The sequence below is a fragment of the Panthera uncia genome, assembly GCF_023721935.1.
Source record: "Panthera uncia isolate 11264 chromosome C1 unlocalized genomic scaffold, Puncia_PCG_1.0 HiC_scaffold_4, whole genome shotgun sequence".
NCBI lineage: Eukaryota > Metazoa > Chordata > Mammalia > Carnivora > Felidae > Panthera > Panthera uncia.
The window spans coordinates 27040910-27060563 of NW_026057585.1; the positions used below are offsets into that span (position 1 = coordinate 27040910).

Below are 19654 nucleotides of genomic sequence, written 5' to 3' on the forward strand. Positions count from 1 at the left end.
CAAGATCGCCCCGGCAGGGATGGGCGTCAAGATCTGGCTGCCCTTCCCGGTGCTCCTCCTGGCCATTCTGTACCCAGTGCTGCTGCCGGTGGCTGCCGCCTTCACTCCCTCCTTAGACAGCGACTTCACGTTTACCCTTCCGGCCGGCCAGAAGGAGTGTTTCTACCAGCCCATGCCCCTGAAGGCCTCGCTGGAGATTGAGTACCAAGTAAGTGCGGAGAGTGAGCCAGCCTCCTTTATCCTAGCTACACCGTCTTCGCCTCTCACCCTCTTAGAAACTTCTTGTGGACTGCCGGGGTGGTGAACAGGGGAGGGCCGCCTGGGTGGCCTGCCAGCTCGGCGCAGGCGCACGAGGCTTGGTTCTCCTGGGGCCGGGGACCGAGAAGTTAGGCGGGACCTGGAATTCACTACCCGCCTTCTCCTCTTTCCTCTGGTCGGAAAGAGGCCAATACTGGTGATCTCGGTGGTTTCCCTCTTTGTTTCATAATTCACCCATCGCCTTGCTAACCAGCACATGCTCCGAATACTGGGAATTTCGCAATACAGGACTGATAACACGTTCTTCTTCGTCATTGGAGGAGATGATGACACTTGTTTTGTTACCCCCACCACGCTCACCCAATTCCGGTATTATAAATGTTCACTGTCATTGCTTCAGCTAAGGATTTTTGAATTGTGAACATGTGATTATCACTAAATCCGATTTTGGAATATTTTGAAAGGAGCTATTGATGTATTTAAGGGTACATTTCCTTCTCAGATATTTATTTTTAAGCCAGGTAATATCTAATTGTATATTAAAACTTTATAACCTTTTGTTCAGTATTGTAAGCATTTCTCCCATTGTTTTCTTTTTAGTATCTGCATAATAATATGTAGGGATTTGCCTTAATTGATGTAGTCATCGTGGTAGAGGATAATTTCTTAGAAGAAATCTTGTTAGTTCAACACAGCTAATTTTGATGTTTCTAGATAGCACTGCAAAAAAAGATGCATTGGTGTGGTTCGCCTTTTAATTTTTCACAAATTACTTAATTTATAATAAGATGTTAATTTTTTTAAGTTGATGTAAAGAATCTTTTCAACAACAGTTACTGTCACGTATAGAGCAAAATAAAAAGTTATGTAGAATTTATATCGGAAGGAACTTTAGAATTAAATTATAGATACTTAAGGAAAGCAATAGCGCAGTATCTAAGGTTACATAGTGAGCAAAACTGAGACTAGAACGCAACATCTATTGATTACCAGTGTGGTTCAAAAGTTCATTTACCATGTGCCAGTAATTGGCGAGGGTCGGGGGTGGGGGGATGTGGGAGGAGTGTGGACGAGAAGACCCACGATGACACGGACAAAAAAAAAAAAGTTCCTGTTTTCAGGGATCTTATTATTTAAGGGACACTGGCCAATAAATAGGTAATTTCAATAAAGTATTGTTAAGTGCTGTAGAGAAGAGCCACTTCTCTGGGGTTTCAGAAAAGAATTCTGGAGAAAATAAATTTGAATCTAAAAAGATGCTTAAGTGAGACAAGAATGCAAGGAAGGAGGGGCAATTCAGGAAAAGGAACAAAACGAATAGTATATGCATAGTATGTTTTGTTGGTGGGCAGTATGTGGACACGAGTGCTGGGTCTTTATTAGACTTTAAAACTGTAAAGTCTAGGGTGCAAGTAGAAGGAAAAGAGATTGGAGGTGTCAGAAGGCTGGATGGATCAGGATCATGAATCTTAACCCAACGTGGGCCATGAAGCCATACAGGCATGGCTTTGCCCTTGTTCTGTACAAGGGCCATTGAAGATACAAGCAGCATGGTAACAGTCAAAACTGTTTTTCAGATAGGTCACTGGGTACAGTGTGGAAGATGGATTTAAGGAGGGCGAAATTAGAGGCAAGGAAACCAACGGGGGGTTAGTGAAATAATCCAGGTAAGAAAACAATTTGTCTTATTCAAAAATTCCTTAGTATTAATCCAGGTATTAGGGAGGAAATGTATATTAACTACTGACCTCTTGTGATTATCATATAAGACTTCTAGAGATAAAATGCCTGGTTTGAAATCTTGACTCTGTCACTTAGTACCTATGTGATTTTGAACAAGTTACTTAACCTCTCACTTGTAAAATAGAGATAATAGTAATTACCTCATAGAGTTGATTTGAAAAAAAATGTAAATAATTGTTCATAGGTCATTCCTGACACATAGTAAATAGGCACTGAATGTTAGTTTTTTTCTACATTTACACTTCCTGAGTTAAATAGCTAGCTTCATTTAGCTTTACACTTTCCATCTTTAGTCACTCTTAAAGGGACTGTTCCCCCACTGCATTCCCCCTAAACAATATAGTTGTTCTTGGGTAGGGGGGGGAGGAAAATCATTTAATGTCTGTAGTCCTAGACAATGTTGGAGGACTTTCTAGGATAAGGGATAATCTTCAACTTTTTGTGTGCATTTTCCAACTCCATGATTAATATTCCAATAACAATAAGCTACTGCTTTTTGTTTTCATTTTTAAAATATCAGAGAACAGACATTGCAGACATTGCCTTTGGGTTACTGTGACATATTGAAAAATTTTAACCATTTCTTTTCAAGGTTAAGAGGATACTTCTAAAATAATTGACCACACCCACATTATATTATTAAGTTCTTAAAAACTTTTTAATGATTTTTTTAAGCTTATTTATTTTATATAAAGTACCAGTGTGAGAGGGGGAGAGAGAGAATCCCAAGCAGGCTCTTCACTGTCAGCACGGAGCCCCACAAGGGGCTCAAACCCACAAACCGTGAGATCATGACCCCAGCCAAAGTCAGATGCTTAACTGAATAAGCCACCCAGGACACCCCAGTTCTTTAAAAAAAAAAAAAAAAAAATTATGTTTATTTATTTTTGAGAGAGAGAGAGACACAGAGTGTGAGCAGGGGACGGTCAGAGAAAAAGGGAGGCACAGAATCCAAAGCAGGCTCCAGGCTCTGAGCTGTCAGCACAGAACCCAACACGGGCCTCGAACTCACAAACTGTGAGATCATGGCCTGAGCCGACGTTGGCGGCTTAACCGACTGAGCCACCCAGGCGCCCCAAGGACACCCCAGTTCTTAAAATTTTTAAATGTCAATACACATATCTTATGACTAAAATAGATCATTCATTTAACTTTTTAAATCATTGCTGAGTGCTTAATTTGTGTGAGCACTATGCTAAGCGCTATGGATACAATGATGAGTAAAAAAATAGTGCATGTTCTCATACTCATACAATCTAGTGTGGAAACAGGAATCAAATTGTTACATAAGTGTAAATTGTAACTCTAATGAAGGTAAGTATATACAGCTATGAGAGTATTTAATGGGAGGACTTAATTTCATCTGGAAATTGAGAGAAGACATTCCAGTTTTTTCTTTTTCTTTCTTTCTTTCTTTCTTTCTTTCTTTCTTTCTTTTCTTTCTTTTTTTTTTTTTTTGAGAGAGAGAGAGTGCACGCACGCAAGTTGAGGAGGGGCAGAGAGAGAATGAGACACAGAATCCAAACAGGGCTCCAGGCTCTGAGCTGTCAGCACAGAGTCCCACCCGGGGCTTCAACGCAGGGCTCCACCCCACAAACCATGAGAGCATGACCTGAGCTGAAGTCGGATGCTTAACCAACTGAGCCACCCCGGCTCCTCCGGAGAAGACATTTTAGAAGTAGAGTTCAGATCTATAGAAAAATCAGTTTTATTAGGCATAAAAGGAGTGAGCGGAACAAGGCGATTGGTAAAAAGAATACATGTGCCACGTATTGAGGAAGAAGACAGAAGAAAGCCTTCCTTATAGGAACCGAACGACTGTTAAAGCAACAGCACAGACTAGGCAAAGTGGCACTAATCTTTCAGTGAAATCATCAGGAAGTTTAGTTTCAGATTATTATTTTTTTAAATAAATATTTTACATCTTAAAATTGTATTTTATGTATTTTTAAGTATATTCTGTATTCTTAAATATCATTTTAAACAATTTCATTAAGCCTGACAGTCACTACCAATAATCTCTTTTAAACTTTGTTTTACTGAAATCTTTGTTTAGTTTTGTTAGATCTCTTATTTTCTGATTTAATGGGTATCTTTTTTTAGTTTTTTAGAGGATGATTCTTTGAATAATTCTTTTAAAATACTTTAAGTCCTTGGACATCTAAAAATGTACTTACTTTTTGCTTTCACTTTATCAAATATTTTTTTTTAATTGGGATCATTCAAGACATGGCTTCATTATGGTTTTTTGCATCTAGTATTATAGATAAGAATTCTGATGCCAATCTCAATTTTAAAGTTTATTTATTTTTGAGAGAGAGAGTTAGCATGAGAGAACGAGTGTGAGAGGGTCAGACAGAGAGAATCCCAGGCAGCCTCTGTGTTGACGAGGGGCTCAGTCTCACAACCATCAGATCATGACCTGAGTAGAAATCAAGAGTTAGACGCTTAACAGAATGAGCCATCCAGGTGTCCCCATCCCCCAGTTCTTCTTATTTTGCAGTTCTCTACTACTTATCATTGGAAGTTTCTAGATTGTTCTTTTTAAATCCTTTGGGAAAGTCAGTAGGATTTTTACTCTTTTTTTCATTTATCCTGCTTCACCTCTATTAGTCCCTTCCAGTCTACAAAGATTTTTATCTTTTGAAGCAAAAATTTTTGTTCTGTTATTTAATGATTTCCTCCCTTCATTTCTCTTGGTTGTCTTCTTTGAAATGCTTGTTAGATATTTGAAATCTTTAGCTCTGTTCTTCATGAATGATCTTAAAATTTCCCTCATACTTTTCATCTCTATTTTTTCACCTTGTTCTGAGAATTCCGTGGTTCCTTCCAGTTTGCTGATTTTTAGTCTCTATCCATATTTATTCTGCTATCATAGCATTTGTTAAATAAATTTTGGCAACATTTTTTAATCTTTTTAAGAGCTTATTTTTCATACTAGGAACCTCATTTTTTATGGGTTACACATTCCTGAATTTCTCTGAGGATGTATATTCATATGAGGAAACATTTTAAAGTCTGTGTATATTAACTATTTTTTCAGAACTTAATCCTCTCAGAAAAACCAATAACATGAAAAATGGGGCATTGATTTCTTTTTTTTTTTTTTTTTTAAGTTTATTTATTTTGAGAGAGAGATATTGAGAGTGCAAGATGGGGAGGGGCAGAGAGAGGGAGAAAGAATCCCATGCTGTCAGCACAGAGCCTGATGCGGGGCTCAAACCCACCAACTGGGAGATCATGACCTAAGCTGAAATCGAGTCAGATGCTTAACTGACTGAGCCACCCAGGTCCTCCGTGGGGCACTGATTTCAACAAATGTGTCTCTAGTCTGTTTCAGTGAGAATGTTGAGATTGATAGCTATTGGTTTCCAGTGTTGTTATGGAATATTTATATCATTATATATATTCTTCATTTTATTGGGATGTAAAGAAGAAAAAGAATTCTGTATATTTAGCTAGCCATTTGAAACTACTACTGTTGATCAGTAAGTAGAGCACAGGAATAGGTAATTTTTTATATCATTCCATTAAAGCCACCAGAAAAAATAATAAACAAAATAGAGTGAAATAAGAAAAAGATTAGCTATTGGAGGCAGATTGCTGAGTTCAAGTTTTGACCATGCCATTCATTTGCTGTATCACCTTGGGGAAATTATTTCTGTATGCCTCACTTTTTTGTTTGTTTGTTTTCTGTTTGTTGGGTTGATTGGTTCTTCTATTTATGTCTTGATGATAATAATAAGACCTGCTTCTTAGAATTGTTGTGAGGAAATTAAACCACATGAAGCACTTAAAACAATGTGTGGCATACACTCTAATTGTTAGCTATCATCGTCATCAGGACATTTTGGGATTGTAAAGGAACAGATTGTGTTCTTTGACCAGTAAACAAACAACCTAGTTGGAATATTCAGTTCATATTGGGGAATAATAGGTGAATACACTTAAGTCAGTTGGGGTCAGATCATGGAAGTTTTGAGTTCTGTGCTAAGAAATAGCTAATTATTATTTTATTGAAGATAAACAGAAAAGTTACATAAGTGTGCCCTAAATTACCTAGGTAAGGTCTATCATTTGAACTCCCTTCGTGTTTCTTTCCACTCTACAGGGCCTCTCAACCAAGGCACCATTTTAGGAAGATTATTTCAGTAATATTTATAAGGCCTAAATTTAGATGCTGGCAACATGAATTGGTAAGAAAGTTCCAAAAATGAATGGAAATGAATGGAATTGAATGGATGGTCTTTCTGCTCTTTCCTAGCCCTTACATGCATCTTGTTGACTTTCTTACCTCTCTAGGTTTAGAAAGATAATCATTTCATCACATGATCTACTTCATATATTTTTTATTCTATATATAATGTGTTCTTGTGCTTTTCTACAGGTCTTAGATGGAGCGGGATTAGATATTGATTTCCATCTTGCCTCTCCACAAGGAAGAACCTTAGTTTTTGAACAAAGAAAATCAGATGGAGTTCACACGTAAGTAGTAATCCCTTAGTTGAGTTTCTTGGGCTGAATAATACCAATGGGCTATCTGCAAGGCAGGGAAATTTAGCACATTTGATGATACTAAACATTAGTATTAAATGATTCCATATGAACATTTTAAGCAGTCTTTGAGAGTGGTCTAGTATAAACTAAAATGTCTTCCTTTAACTTTTTTCCCTTTTTTTAGGCATATTGTATTAATCCTAACTAATTTCTTTCTTTGCTTTGGTTAAATAGGATGAATGTGCCCTAGGTGTTGAATTCAGTCTGTTGTGGAATTTTAAACCTGTTTTTCTAGCTAGCACAACCTTTCCATTTTAAGTTACTGTTTAGGTATATAGTTTTGGGTTTGTTTTTTTTATAGTTTTTAGGCTATAGTTTTTTTTTTAGCTGTTGGCTATATCATATTTGTCCACTGTTCCTTTGCTTAAAAAAACAAGTACAGTGATGCCTGGGTGGCTCAGTCAGTTAAGCATCCAGCTCTTATGATCTCACAGTCATGAGAACGAGCCCCTCATCAGGCTCTGCACTGGCAGCATGGAGCCTGCTTAAGATTCTGCCCCTCCCCTGCTTGTACTCAGTCTCTTCCTCTTTCTCTCAAAAAAAAAAAGTATAGTATGTCTTTGTACGTATGTGTTGTATATGTATGCCTCTTACTAAGGCCTCATTCTTCTTAGATAATTAGAAGATATGATAATAAAAGATCTGACCATAGGAAGCCAGAAAGGAAGAAAATAACTTGTTACAAATTTAGAGTTTAACAAAAGGCTATATATGCTCTCTTACATCTCACTTCTCTTTGTTCATATCTTGTGTGTTTCCCTCTTCCATTCTATTATTCTACTGCAGCACTTTGTTTACTCATTGCATTAAAACTAAATTGTGAGTTTGCAGTTAGAAGAAAAGCAGGTACAGTCTAATGTTTGCCATAAACTAGGATTTGCATTTTATATGCTTCTAAATTAATCATTCTAGCTCATTATGAGAGATTCCTTGATTCCTCAATTCTCATTTTACAGACAAGGAGGCTCAGAGAAGTTAATTAAGTCTGCAGGGATACACATTTATTAAGAGGAAGCAGGATAGGGGCCCCTGGGTTGCTCAGTATGTTCAGCATCTGACACTCGATTTCGGTTCAGGTCATGATCTCACATTTCTCGTGGAATCAAGCCTGAAGTCTAGCTCTGTGATGGCAGTGCGTATCCTGCTTGGGATTCTCTCTCTCCCTCTCTGCCCCTTCCCTGTTCAAGTGCTGTATGCCCACACACTTGCAGGGCTCTCTCTCTCTCAAAATAAGTAAAAACTTAAAAAAATATATTAAGAAGTTAATATAACTAAAGATAAACTTTTGTTTAAATCTAATTTTTAGAAGGTAGGTTTGAAATTTGGTGTAGTGATTAAGAGGGAGTTGTACAGCCTGGTTTTAAATACTGGTTTCACTGTTCACTAGCTGTGTAACTTTCATTAACTTACTCTAGTGCTCTATGCCTCAATTTCTTTTTTTTTTTTTATTTTAACTTGTTTTACTTTTTATTTTTTTAAGTTTTCATCCAAATTAGTTAGCATATAGTGCAACAATGATTTCAGGAGTAGATTCTTTAGTGCCCCTTACCCATTTAGCCCATCCCCCTCCCACAACCCCTCGTGTAACCCTCAGTTTGTTCTCCATATTTATGAGTCTCTTCTGTTTTGTCCCCCTCCCTGTTTTTATATTATTTTTGTTTCCCTTATGTTCATGTTTTGTCTCTTAAAGTCCTCATGAATGAACTCATACAATTTTTGTCTTTCTCTAATTTCACTTAGCATAATACCCTCCAGTTCCATCCACATAGTCGTAAATGGCAATATTTCATTCTTTTTGATTGCCGAGTAATACTCCATTGTGTGTGTGTGTGTGTGTGTGTGTGTATATATATATCTCACATCTTCTTTATCCATTCATCCATCGATGAACATTTGGGCTCTTTTCATACTTTGGCTATTGTTGATAGTGCTGCTATAAACATGGGGTGCATGTGTCCCTTCGAAACAGCACACCTGTATTCCTTGGATAAATGCCTAGTAGTGCAATTGCTGGGTCATAGGGTAGTTCTATTTTTAGTTTTTTGAGGAATCTCCATACTGTTTTCCAGAGTGGCTGCACCAGCTTGCATTCCCATCAGTTTCTTTATTGCTAAAATGATCATGATAAATGTTAAGTTGGTAAAACGACAGAAAAAATAATAACATGTACCTCAGAGGACTGTGGTGAATAAAAAAAAATTAATACATATAAAGTGCTTAGAACAGTGGCCTGGCATATCTAAAGAACTCAATAAATGTGAACTTTTATAAACTCAGTCTTTTCTCCCAATGGTTTAATGAGAGGTAATTCTGTACAAGAAAGCAAGATACCTTTTCTTCCTAACAGTTCATTTTAATTTATTCCTAAAGGAAAGGAGGAAATTGGAGGAAAAAAATGGCAGAAATTCTACATATTTTCTATAGTCTCAAATTTAAAGATAAGTTACACTTTTAGTTTCTGTTCATAACTATCAAAGAAAAAGCATAGTTCCCAGTTTATCAATCTAAACTGACTTTTTAAATTACTATTTCTGTATTAATGGTTTATACAAAGATTTTTCCTGAGCTCTGCATAGGTAAAGTGCCATTTTAAGAAGCATTTTAGAGGCACCTGGGTGGCTCAGTCAGTTGAGTGTCTGACTTTGGCTCAGGTCATGATCTCACAGTTTGTAGGTTCAAGCCCCACGTCAGGCTCTGTGCTGACAGCTCAGATCCTGGAGCCTGCTTCAGATTCTCTGTCTTCCTCTCCAGTTATACTCTTATGTCTCTCTCTCTTTCAAAAATAAAGATTTAAAAAATTTAAAAAATAAATCAGTTTTGGGGCGCCTGGGTGGCTCAGTTAAGCAGCCGACTTCGGCTCAGGTCATGATATCGCGGTCCGTGAGATGGAGCCCCGCGTCAGGCTCTGTGCTGACAGCTCAGAGCCTGGAGCCTGTTTCAGATTCTGTGTCTCCCTCCCTCTGACCCTCCCCCGTTCATGCTCTCTCTCTGTCTCAAAAATAAATAAACGTTAAAAAAAAAAAATAAAGCAGTTTAATAAAATTTAAAAATTTAATAAAAAATTAAAACTTTAAAATTTAGAAATATATATAAAAATCTAAAAATTAAATAAAAATAAAAAATAAGAGTATTGTTATTGAAAAGAGTATTATAGTTGAGATATTCTTCCCCCTCATTCATTCATAGACGTATTTAGTATTTACTATCAATTACCACATACACTGGTTAACAAAGACGAATAATTGGGGGCTCCTGGGTGGCTTAGTCGGTTGAGCGTCCGACTTCGGCTCAGGTCATGATCTCACAGCTCGTGAGTTCGAGCCCCGCGTCAGTCTCTGTGCTGACAGCTCAGAGTCTGGAGGCTGCTTTAGACTCTGTGTCTCCCTCTCTCTCTGCCCCTAACCCACTCGCATTCTGTCTCTGTCTCTCTCAAAAATAAACATTAAAAAATTAAAAAAAAATACGAATAATTGTAATAGCTAGTACTTGCATAGTGCTATGTGCCAGAAATATTCTAAGCATTGTATAGTAGAAAGCAAGAATTGTTTGTTTTGGGTTTTTTTTGGAACACTGCTTTTTTTCTTTTATTAGAGTTTATTCATTTGTTTTGAGAGAGAGAAAGAGAGCACAAGTGGGAAAGGAACAGAGAGGAGAGAAAATTCCAAGCAGGCTTCTTGCCATCAGCACAGGGCCCAACATGGGGCTCAAACACACCAACCATGGGATCATGATCTGAGCTGAGATCAAGAGTCAGACACTTAACTGACAGCCACCCAGATGCCCAGAAAGCAAGAATTTTGATCTATCCTGCCTCCTCTAATTTTTTTTTAATGTTTACTCATTTTGAGAAAGAGAGAGCAGGGGGGAGGGGCAGAGAGACGGAGAGAGGATCCCAAGCAGGCTCCACACTGCTAGCACAGAGCCCATGAGATCATGACCTGAGCTGAAATCAAGAGTTGGACGCTCAACCAACTGAGCCACCCAGGTGCCCCTAGCTATATTAACTTTTTTAAGGCAACTAAAATAGCTGTTATGACACTGAAATAGTTTTTTTGTTAAATCCTTAAAACAAATACTGTCCTTCCAGAAGGCAGGGTTAGGAAAAATGTCTCCAGAGCTACAAACACCTTAAGTAACAGCTATTGGCTGGCACTTTTGGGAATGAGAAATTTTGTGTGTGTGTGTATGTATTTTTCTAGACAACTGAATTAATACCACCCTAACTTACATGAGAACTTACTAATTTTGGATGACTTATGTTCTTTATTCTAATTGGAAGGAAAATTAACTGCATTTCTTATTTGGTAATATTTTGTATCATTTGTAGTAATAAAGTTCCTTTCTACTAAAAGTAATTAACACAGATTTAGAAAGAGATTAGTATAGGAATGACTATAAAGTAGTAAACATCTTTTTTTTTCATACACATGCATAAGTTCATACATGTCAGTGCTTCTCAAACGTTTTTCATTTTTACCCTTGTCCCCATGCACCCTTTCTAGACTTTTATGCCTCATCATCCCGTGAAATTTTAGAACCAATTTTTTTACCTGTGTCTTTATCTGTACACGTAAAAAGAGTAGGTACAGAAAGCTTCCCCTTTTTATCCATTTCAGGGTTAAAAGTGGCTAAATAAAGTTGAGTTAAATAAAATAAAGACTAAACAAAATTAAGAGTTACACTAAAAAGTGATTAACATTGAATTATACTTTACAAATAGTCATAACATTTTTTTCCTTTTAAAATTGTTCCCCACTGTATTTGCCAGTATTCTTCAAGCTTCTTCCAAAGGTTAAATACATCCTCAAAGACAAAGGTTTGTCATGGCTGAGGAGATCACAAAGAATGCAGACAGGCTCTGAACAGTATTACAGAAAAGAAAGATCAATTAACTCGAGAGTCAAAACCAAACTTCGTCTATGCGTATGACAGGCTTATGTGATCATAGGCAAGTATTTTATGTGAACCTTATTTTACTTACCTTGAAAAGGTCAATTATGCCTAACTTCCAAATATGATGGTAAGGATTAAAAGAGATAGAATATGTGAAAGCAGTGTGCATTTTTTATTGGGGGTAGATAAGCATTTAGTATTTTTTATGTATAGTATATATGTTAAAATCCAGTCAAATTACTGAGTACTTATCTCTTATGCTTCAAGTTGGAAACAGGTGGAAGAGATGGGGACTGACTTAAAAAGAGGAGAACCACATGCTGTAGTGACAAGGCTATAGAAAATGATACACGTACCTCAGTTTAAGCAATCCATTGTATTGGAAATAAAATTTCAGAATCATTTAAACCAACCTTCCATGAACCAGTCCCAACAAAAACTAAAACTCAGTTTCAGTGGTTTTTGTGGCCGGCACTAGTAAATGTCATTAGCCTATGCAGTATTTTTCTTGTTAAAGTTTAAAAAAAAAATAGGAAGCCACTTTGCTAAAGTAACTGTGCCCAGGCCAATTATCTTGAATGTGAAGCTAATGAGACCAAGATTAAAAGTATAAGTCAGATGTGAGTGGCATTTACACAGTAAAGGGTAATGCCACTGACAGTAAAGCTCTGGTTGTTGGCTACTGACCTCATCCTAACCTTTGTAAAGTATGTTATAAAAACATTCTTAATCTGTAGGAGGCCTGGAAGAAAAGCATTTGGAACAACCCATCACTACTTTTGAAAACAAAACTCACGTTAGAGTTATCTCAATTGAAGGGGAAGTTTGTGGTCTTATTTGCATACAAATTGACTCATAAGTTACTTTTAATAGTGTGTAAATATTAAAGATCATTTTGAGGTATCATGTATCTATGTTTTTAATCTTATCCTTTTCCAAAAATTAGGTCAAGACCTTTTACCATAATTTCCTGAGCCAATGCCAAGCACATGGATATTAACAAGTTACCTCTTTCCCAAGAAATCATAAATTATCTTTCAATACTAAGCTGTCAGCAAACTGTCCAATTACTAACGTAAACCATGTTATTTCTTTTTCTATCTATAGGAATTTTTTCTTTGATCCTAAATAGAAGTACAGATAACTGAAGACATACACTTTTTTTAACACAGGATAGAGACTGAAGACGGTGACTACATGTTCTGCTTTGATAATACATTCAGCACCATTTCTGAGAAGGTGATTTTCTTTGAATTAATCCTGGATAATATGGGAGAACAGATGCAAGAACAAGAGGACTGGAAGAAATATATTACTGGCACAGACATGTTGGATATGAAACTGGAAGATATCCTGGTCAGTATGATCTTTTAATAAATAAAAATTATCCACAGGCCTGACTATGTGATAGGCACAGAAATAAGCATTTTCTTTGCATCATCTCAGGTAATCTTTACTTATGAACTCTGAGGACTATTTATCTCCATCTTTCCAATGAGGAAATTGTGCTTTAGGGAGCTTAAGTAATCTTTCTTTCATATAACTAGAGAGGAGGGAAATAGAATTTGAACATAAGCTCTTAACTCTGAAACTCTCTTAGAATATTCACAAACAGAAGAATGTAATGATCTATAGTGTACTTGCACATGGAATAAAAGTGAGTAATTTGTAAACCCTTAAGATGTAGAGGCATTTTCCTCACAGCATGGTTTTTATAACATGAAATTTGATATTACTTGGTTAATTTGGGAACACTGTTTAAATTACTCAGACCAGGCCTAGCAGTCACCAGAAACTAGGACTACATTCAGGAGTAAAAACTCTTAGAATATGGCTTCTTTGTTTGAATTTCTTTATACTTTTATCATTAACATGCATAGTGAAATGTACATGTTACTATTTGTTAATAATAGTACTAGCGATAGGGGGAATAGGTCAGTACCTTCAGCCACAGATAGATGTAATCAAATCATAGAATTTACTGAGTGATATTTGTAAATAACATATATAGCTGTATGATAGAAACTCCTGCAGGAAAACTAACATGGTTTTGCAAATTGAAACTGTGTAACCTCTAATACTTTTATAACCTAACTTTTTTTTCTTCTTATAATACGGTATTTTGATCACTTGAGGTTTATTAGGAAAGCAACTATCAAATTATAGAAGAGACCTATTATATGTAGATCAGTTAGCTTACGAAGTTGGAAAATTAAACAATCGTGTATGTGTGACTCTTAGTAACTGAGCTCTCAGAGCCTTGGTTTTCTCACTTGCCAAATGGAGAGAATACCTCTAGAGTTGTTGTGAGGATGAAATATGATCTAGCATGTATAGAAGTGCTTTAAATGGTGTCTGGTACAAAAAAATGTTAGTTTTCTTAGCTCTTCCACGAGTGTTACTAAGAATACAAACTGAAAGGATTAAGTTTGATTGGTATGAATTTTTACCATAACAGTTTTTTATCTCACCATTTCCCATAGATATATATTTAAAATCTCAATCATATTAACTTATTGTTCCATTTTTATTTTGCCAACAAGAACAGTAGTACTTACATTATTCTTATTAGTACTTCACTGCATTCTCAGGAGATTGAATTCATTCACATGGTTAAACAAAATGACCAGCAAGTTCAGACTTAAATATGGTTTAAGTACTTGTAAGTCCTTTTTAAAGAAAAATAAAATGTCTTTCAGCTTTACTTCCCCAAAATTTAGTTTCATAACAGCAAACTTTAATAAATAATTTTGTGTTTGAGTATCATTTCTATAACATTGAAAAGAATTATGCATGATCTTTTTATTTGGGGATCTGAATTCTTTATTTTTCTAGACAATATTTGCATTACTAGGTTACCATTCTTTACAAATAGGCCTAAATGATAAATACTACACTTTGTAGTTTTGTAGGTTTAGCAGAAGAGTCTGAAATTTTGAGTATAGTTTTTGCTTAAATGAGGACCTTAAGCAAAATGACTATCCAGGAAAGTCTGTTTCTAGTATTTTCTTATTTTTGCCATAAGTACAGTTGACTGTTGAACAATCTGCAATTGAACTGTGCCATCTACTTACACACAGATTTTCTTTAGTAAGTGGAATGTAGTACTGTATATGCATTTTCTCTTATGATTTTCTGAGTAACGTTTTCTTCTCTCTAGCTTACTTTATTATAAAAATACAGTATATAATACATATAACAAAAAGTGTGCTGATTGTTTAGGTTATCAGTAAGGCTTCTGGTCAACAGTTGGCTATTAGTGGTTAAGTTTTTAGGAAATCTAAAGATTTACATGGAATTTTAACTGTGCAGGGCATTGGCATCTCTAACCCCCATGTTGTTCAAGGGTCAACTATGACATCATTTCAAACCTCAATTTTATCTTCTATTCATATAGCCCTTTTATAGTTTTCAAATCACTTCTCACCAAGACCCTACTATAAAAATACGTTTTTCAGAAGATGTACAATTTAGAGTGCATCTTAGTAATAAGCTTTTACAAATGTGATCTTGGAACATTTTTTAAAAAATAGATTTGCTTATACTTTGGGATGTATAATATACATATCAAAAATTGGAATATTTTCTAATTTCACTACATTTTCTGAGATAAAAACATTGGGTGTTTTGCTAGACACTACACTGGGCCAGACTAACATTCAAAGAAGAAAATATAAACCCACAGTGCATTATATAAAGACAAATACCTGAACACTGTTATCAGTTAGGTTTTTTAAAAACTTAGTTTATTTTCTTATGGTTGTGAGGGCTGAGAAAGAGGTAATGTATGTAAAACCCCTGGTACTATACCATTCAAATAGATTTTCACATTATTTATTTTCAATTTACAGTAGCTTTGCTCCTCTGTTAAATAACTATTTATAAAAAAATAATTTAAATAAACCAGGAGAACTGTTACATAAACTTACAGAGATCTTTAGGTAATCCAAGTAGCACCTGTCCCTTAATTGTTTGGATATAAAACTAATATGAATGTCAGGGTACTGTGAATCACATGTTTAAATTGGCTTAAATTTACTGAGCATTCTTTTATAGTAAAATTATTTTATTTATCTCCAGGAATCCATCAACAGTATCAAGGCCAGACTAAGCAAAAGCGGTCACATCCAGACTCTGCTTAGAGCATTTGAAGCTCGTGATCGAAATATCCAAGAAAGCAACTTTGATAGAGTCAATTTCTGGTCTATGGTTAACTTAGTGGTAATGGTGGTAGTGTCAGCCATTCAAGTTTATATGCTGAAGAGTCTATTTGAAGATAAGAGGAAAAGTAGAACTTAAAACTTTAAACTAGACTACTTAACATAAAAAAGAGAGATGGAAAAATGTAATATACCTTACAGTTAAAGTCCAAGACCATTAATAGTCTTTTCAAAAAAGATTTTCAGGTATTACCACAAGCGTGAAGCAAGTATAATTTTAATGTGAAAGGAAAGTCTTCACTTTCATCTGTGCAAGTAGTCTTATTGCTTCAGTTGTACTTAAATATATAACAAATATTTTGCAGAGTATAGGTATAATTGAATGAAGCCATATTAATAACAGCATTTTCCTAAGTTTGAAAAACTTTTGCAAATGTCATAGGTGATTTAAATAAATGAGCTTTGGGCCCAAATGCAACACCAAACAATGTTTTTAAAAGATTCTCTTACCTAGAAGTTTCTTTGTAAATTTGGCAAATACAAATTAATACAGGTTTTCAATATATTGAAGTTTCTTTGTAAATGTGGCAATTATAAATTAACTGTGTAAGTTTCCAGTATATTAAGTTATAAATCATCTGAGAATTACCTAATCATAGATTGGAATAATCTTTAGAAAACAAAAACTCAACTTTTCTTTTTACATATGTATCTCTCCTATAATGTAAATAGACACATAGCTGTGAAAAACAGATTTGTGAGACTTTTATAACCAAATATATTTCAATTTAAAATATTAACAAAAAGTATTAGTTTTATAGACTTAGCTTACAGTCCCCAAAGGCCAATATTTTCATAATTCTTAAATTGCTCAGTCATTATTAAAATTTGGAAAAATTTTCTCCTTGAAATGAAATAGCTCAGTCTCCATAGGGACACATTTTGTCTAGTCCTTAACTAAGATCTAGAATTTTGAAATTAAATGTGACAAAAAATACTTTTATATTACCTATCAGCAGTGTTATGTTAATTTTAACATGATTATTGACTTGGATAATACATTATTACCAACAGTTGTGAAGGAAAATATTGCTTTAAAAATCTGGGCCTAACATAAATAAAGATCTCTTTTTCTGAGTTCTTAAAATCAACAACAAAAAAAATAACAAAATCAATAAAGAAGAATTTGAGTAAGCTTGAGAACATCTGATCAAAATTAAGTTCACTTAAATAAACTAAGTATCTAGAATCTGATTGGTTCACTAATGACCCTATCCTAAATAATAATCAGACTAAATGCTAGTTAATTGTAGAAACTATACTTGGCCATGGCTTTTATTGTTTTACAGTTGTTTTATTGTTTTAAATTGTCTTTTATAAGTATTCAGGTATATTTTATGAAACAAACTCTACTGTAAGATTTAGCACTGGGTAAACATATTACAACTTTTATTATAACTTTCATTAAATTACTTTTCTGATCACTTTATTTATTGACATTCAAGTAAGGATTGAAAGCCTACAGAATCCCAAATTTAGAGTTGATATGTGAATAACTTTATATAAAGTCTCTGACATCCTTGCTTATTGGGTCTATGGAGTCTTACTCGTATACTAGTAATTTAGCTACATTAAGTAGAATTTTTAGGTTTTATCGATTTGTAATACTGGTTAAGACAAATATGAGTTAGAAACAATCAGCTTACAAGTTTGAATATAGCACCCCTCTGTACATTAGTACTGCTTGAATTCTTAAGCAATGATATCAAGAGAATGGTTTATTAATTTACAGTCAGAGTGGTACAAAAAGATTTATTTCCCTCCTTCTTATGCCTTTGGGAGAACAAAGGTTAGATATCCGTACTCTGAAGCTTTTTAAAAATGAGGATTGATTACCTTAACTGACCCAAGGAAATGCTTTTATGTGTCCAGGAGTAGCACCTGAAATACAGGCAAAACAAGGGCCAATAATTGCCTATGAAGTCCCATTCCCCCCTTCTGTTAAACTCAAAATGAGAAGCAAACTTACCATACTATACCTAATAAAACAGTGCAGATATAAACTACTGCATCTTTTCTATAAAACTGTGATTAAGAATTCTACCTCTGGCTGGCTACTGTACTGTACTGATTCCTTACTTAACAATGAATTTGTTACATCATCTACGTATGATTCATGCCACTGATTTTAAACCTGTGATTCAGTAACTTCTTACCTTATAATGGCCTTATTTGGAAAACAAAGAATTTAGGAATACTGAGGACAATTTTATTTTTATAGGCACAAAATGAAGAGTGGGATTAAGAATGTTACTTGTATTAACCAAAAAAAGTATAATCAGTGAACAAAGAACTAAATTCTTTGGCATACAGATTATCTGCCTCGTGTGGTTTTTTAAATGTCAGTATTAAATTTTGAAATTAAAATTATGCTAAAATTAAGCTATCACATAATGGCTGATTTTGTCTTTGGTGTTTAGTTACATAAACTCTTAAAATACTGTAATATTTAAGGCCTAGAGTTTTATTCTCATTTGCATTTGGGTCATTAATGATATGCTATTCTTTCAAGGTATAGAAGGTAAAGAAGTGGTTGAAATAGGAAGGAAATAAATTACAAATTGAAATGTAATTTTGTTAAGTAGGTTTATCCTTCTTAAGCATTGTTATTATGTCTTAAAATTAACAAAAATTGAGTACCTATAATTGTATGCCTCCCTAAATAAAAATTCTTTATCTGAAATTTAAAAAATGATTCAGCATGTAATAGCTTTTCATCTGAAGTGTAATACATAATCATTGTTGCTCAAATTGCTTTATAGTTGTTAACAGCCTTATTAAAAGAGCAATGAATACTATGCTGAATATACATAATAAAAATTACAGTCAAAGGAAATTTTACTTATCTGTCATTGTCAATGCTAAGCCTTAAAACCTTCATTGATCTCATACTTGGCCTTGTGTGCTCTCCCTTCCATTTGAAAACCCATAGTTCTCTGCACTTCCTATTATATGTCATTCTGCCTTGCATTGGATTTCCATTTATATGTGTTCTTATTCATCTGTTGCCCAAACATGCATTGTAACTATAAGGTGCTCAAAATACAGAGGGGGGAAAAAAGAGCCAAAGGTCATCACTTCTGAAAGTTTGGAATGCTACATAAGCACCCAAGGTGCTTGTTCCACTCCTCTAACCCAACCCCAGAAATTGATTGCTTAGGTCTATAATAGGGCTCAAGAATCTTAATTTTTAACCAACACAACTTGGGATTGTGGTATCCATTATCCCTGGACCATTTGCTAACTGAGGGATCTTGAGAAATCAAACTTCCTTTGAGTCTATTTCTTTGTCTATAGAAACATTTTAGGTAGCATCTTAAATCTTGGTTAAAATCACATAAGAGTCCAATGCTTGGTGGAAATTAGTTTGTTATTGGTATTTCCTTACCATCCAGACAAGACACTCTTCCCCTCCAAGCTGATAGAATTCCTTAGGCACCTTTCTGCTTCTGCACTGCCATCACTTTCAGGTGTCTGGGTTTCTGGAAGGTTTGTGTCATTACAAACTAGAGCTAGACTACACTTTACTGTATGTCTGGGAAAAGGGCATAGAATAAAGAATCCACACCTAAGACGATGTTACATGAAAGATAGAACACTGAGATGGGACTCTGTATCTTGTATCTGAAAGAAAAAAGCAAGAAAATGCCAAGCAGGGAAAAATTTAGAGGTCTTCAATGACCATGAGTCAACAGCAAAATGAAGAATCTGTTACCAACACTCCCACTCCTGGAAGTTCTCAAGTGGCAATAATGATCAGATGTCAAAGGGTTCATTTCTACACTGGGTAACAAGTGGAAGGAGGGACTAATAAACCTAATGTTTCTACCCTACCTTTACTTCAATTCCAAAAGGACTAGTACTGCTAGGGCAAAGCTGAAAGAAAAGGCAACAGCTTAAAAAGACACATTTTGTTCTATTTTGCTGGATTTTGCTTGGTATTCAAATTGGAAACAAAAAAAACACAATACTGCTGACAATCA

General features: G+C 35.0%; 1 protein-coding gene across 2 annotated transcripts; it reads left to right on the forward strand.

Moving 5' to 3' along the window:
- The first annotated feature begins 19 nt into the window (after positions 1–19).
- Positions 20–19618, forward strand: TMED5 (transmembrane p24 trafficking protein 5). Of its 2 annotated transcripts, XM_049618466.1 has the most exons (6): positions 20–208; positions 6389–6486; positions 12624–12807; position 14798; positions 14883–14936; positions 15532–15593. In XM_049618466.1, the coding sequence occupies exons 1-6, from the start codon at positions 20–22 to the stop codon at positions 15591–15593; spliced, it is 588 nt and encodes a 195-aa protein (XP_049474423.1). The 2 variants fall into 2 exon arrangements, with proteins under 2 accessions (XP_049474423.1, XP_049474422.1); XM_049618465.1 differs by lacking the exons at position 14798; positions 14883–14936 and having other exon boundaries at positions 15532–19618.
- The last annotated feature ends 36 nt before the right edge of the window (positions 19619–19654 follow it).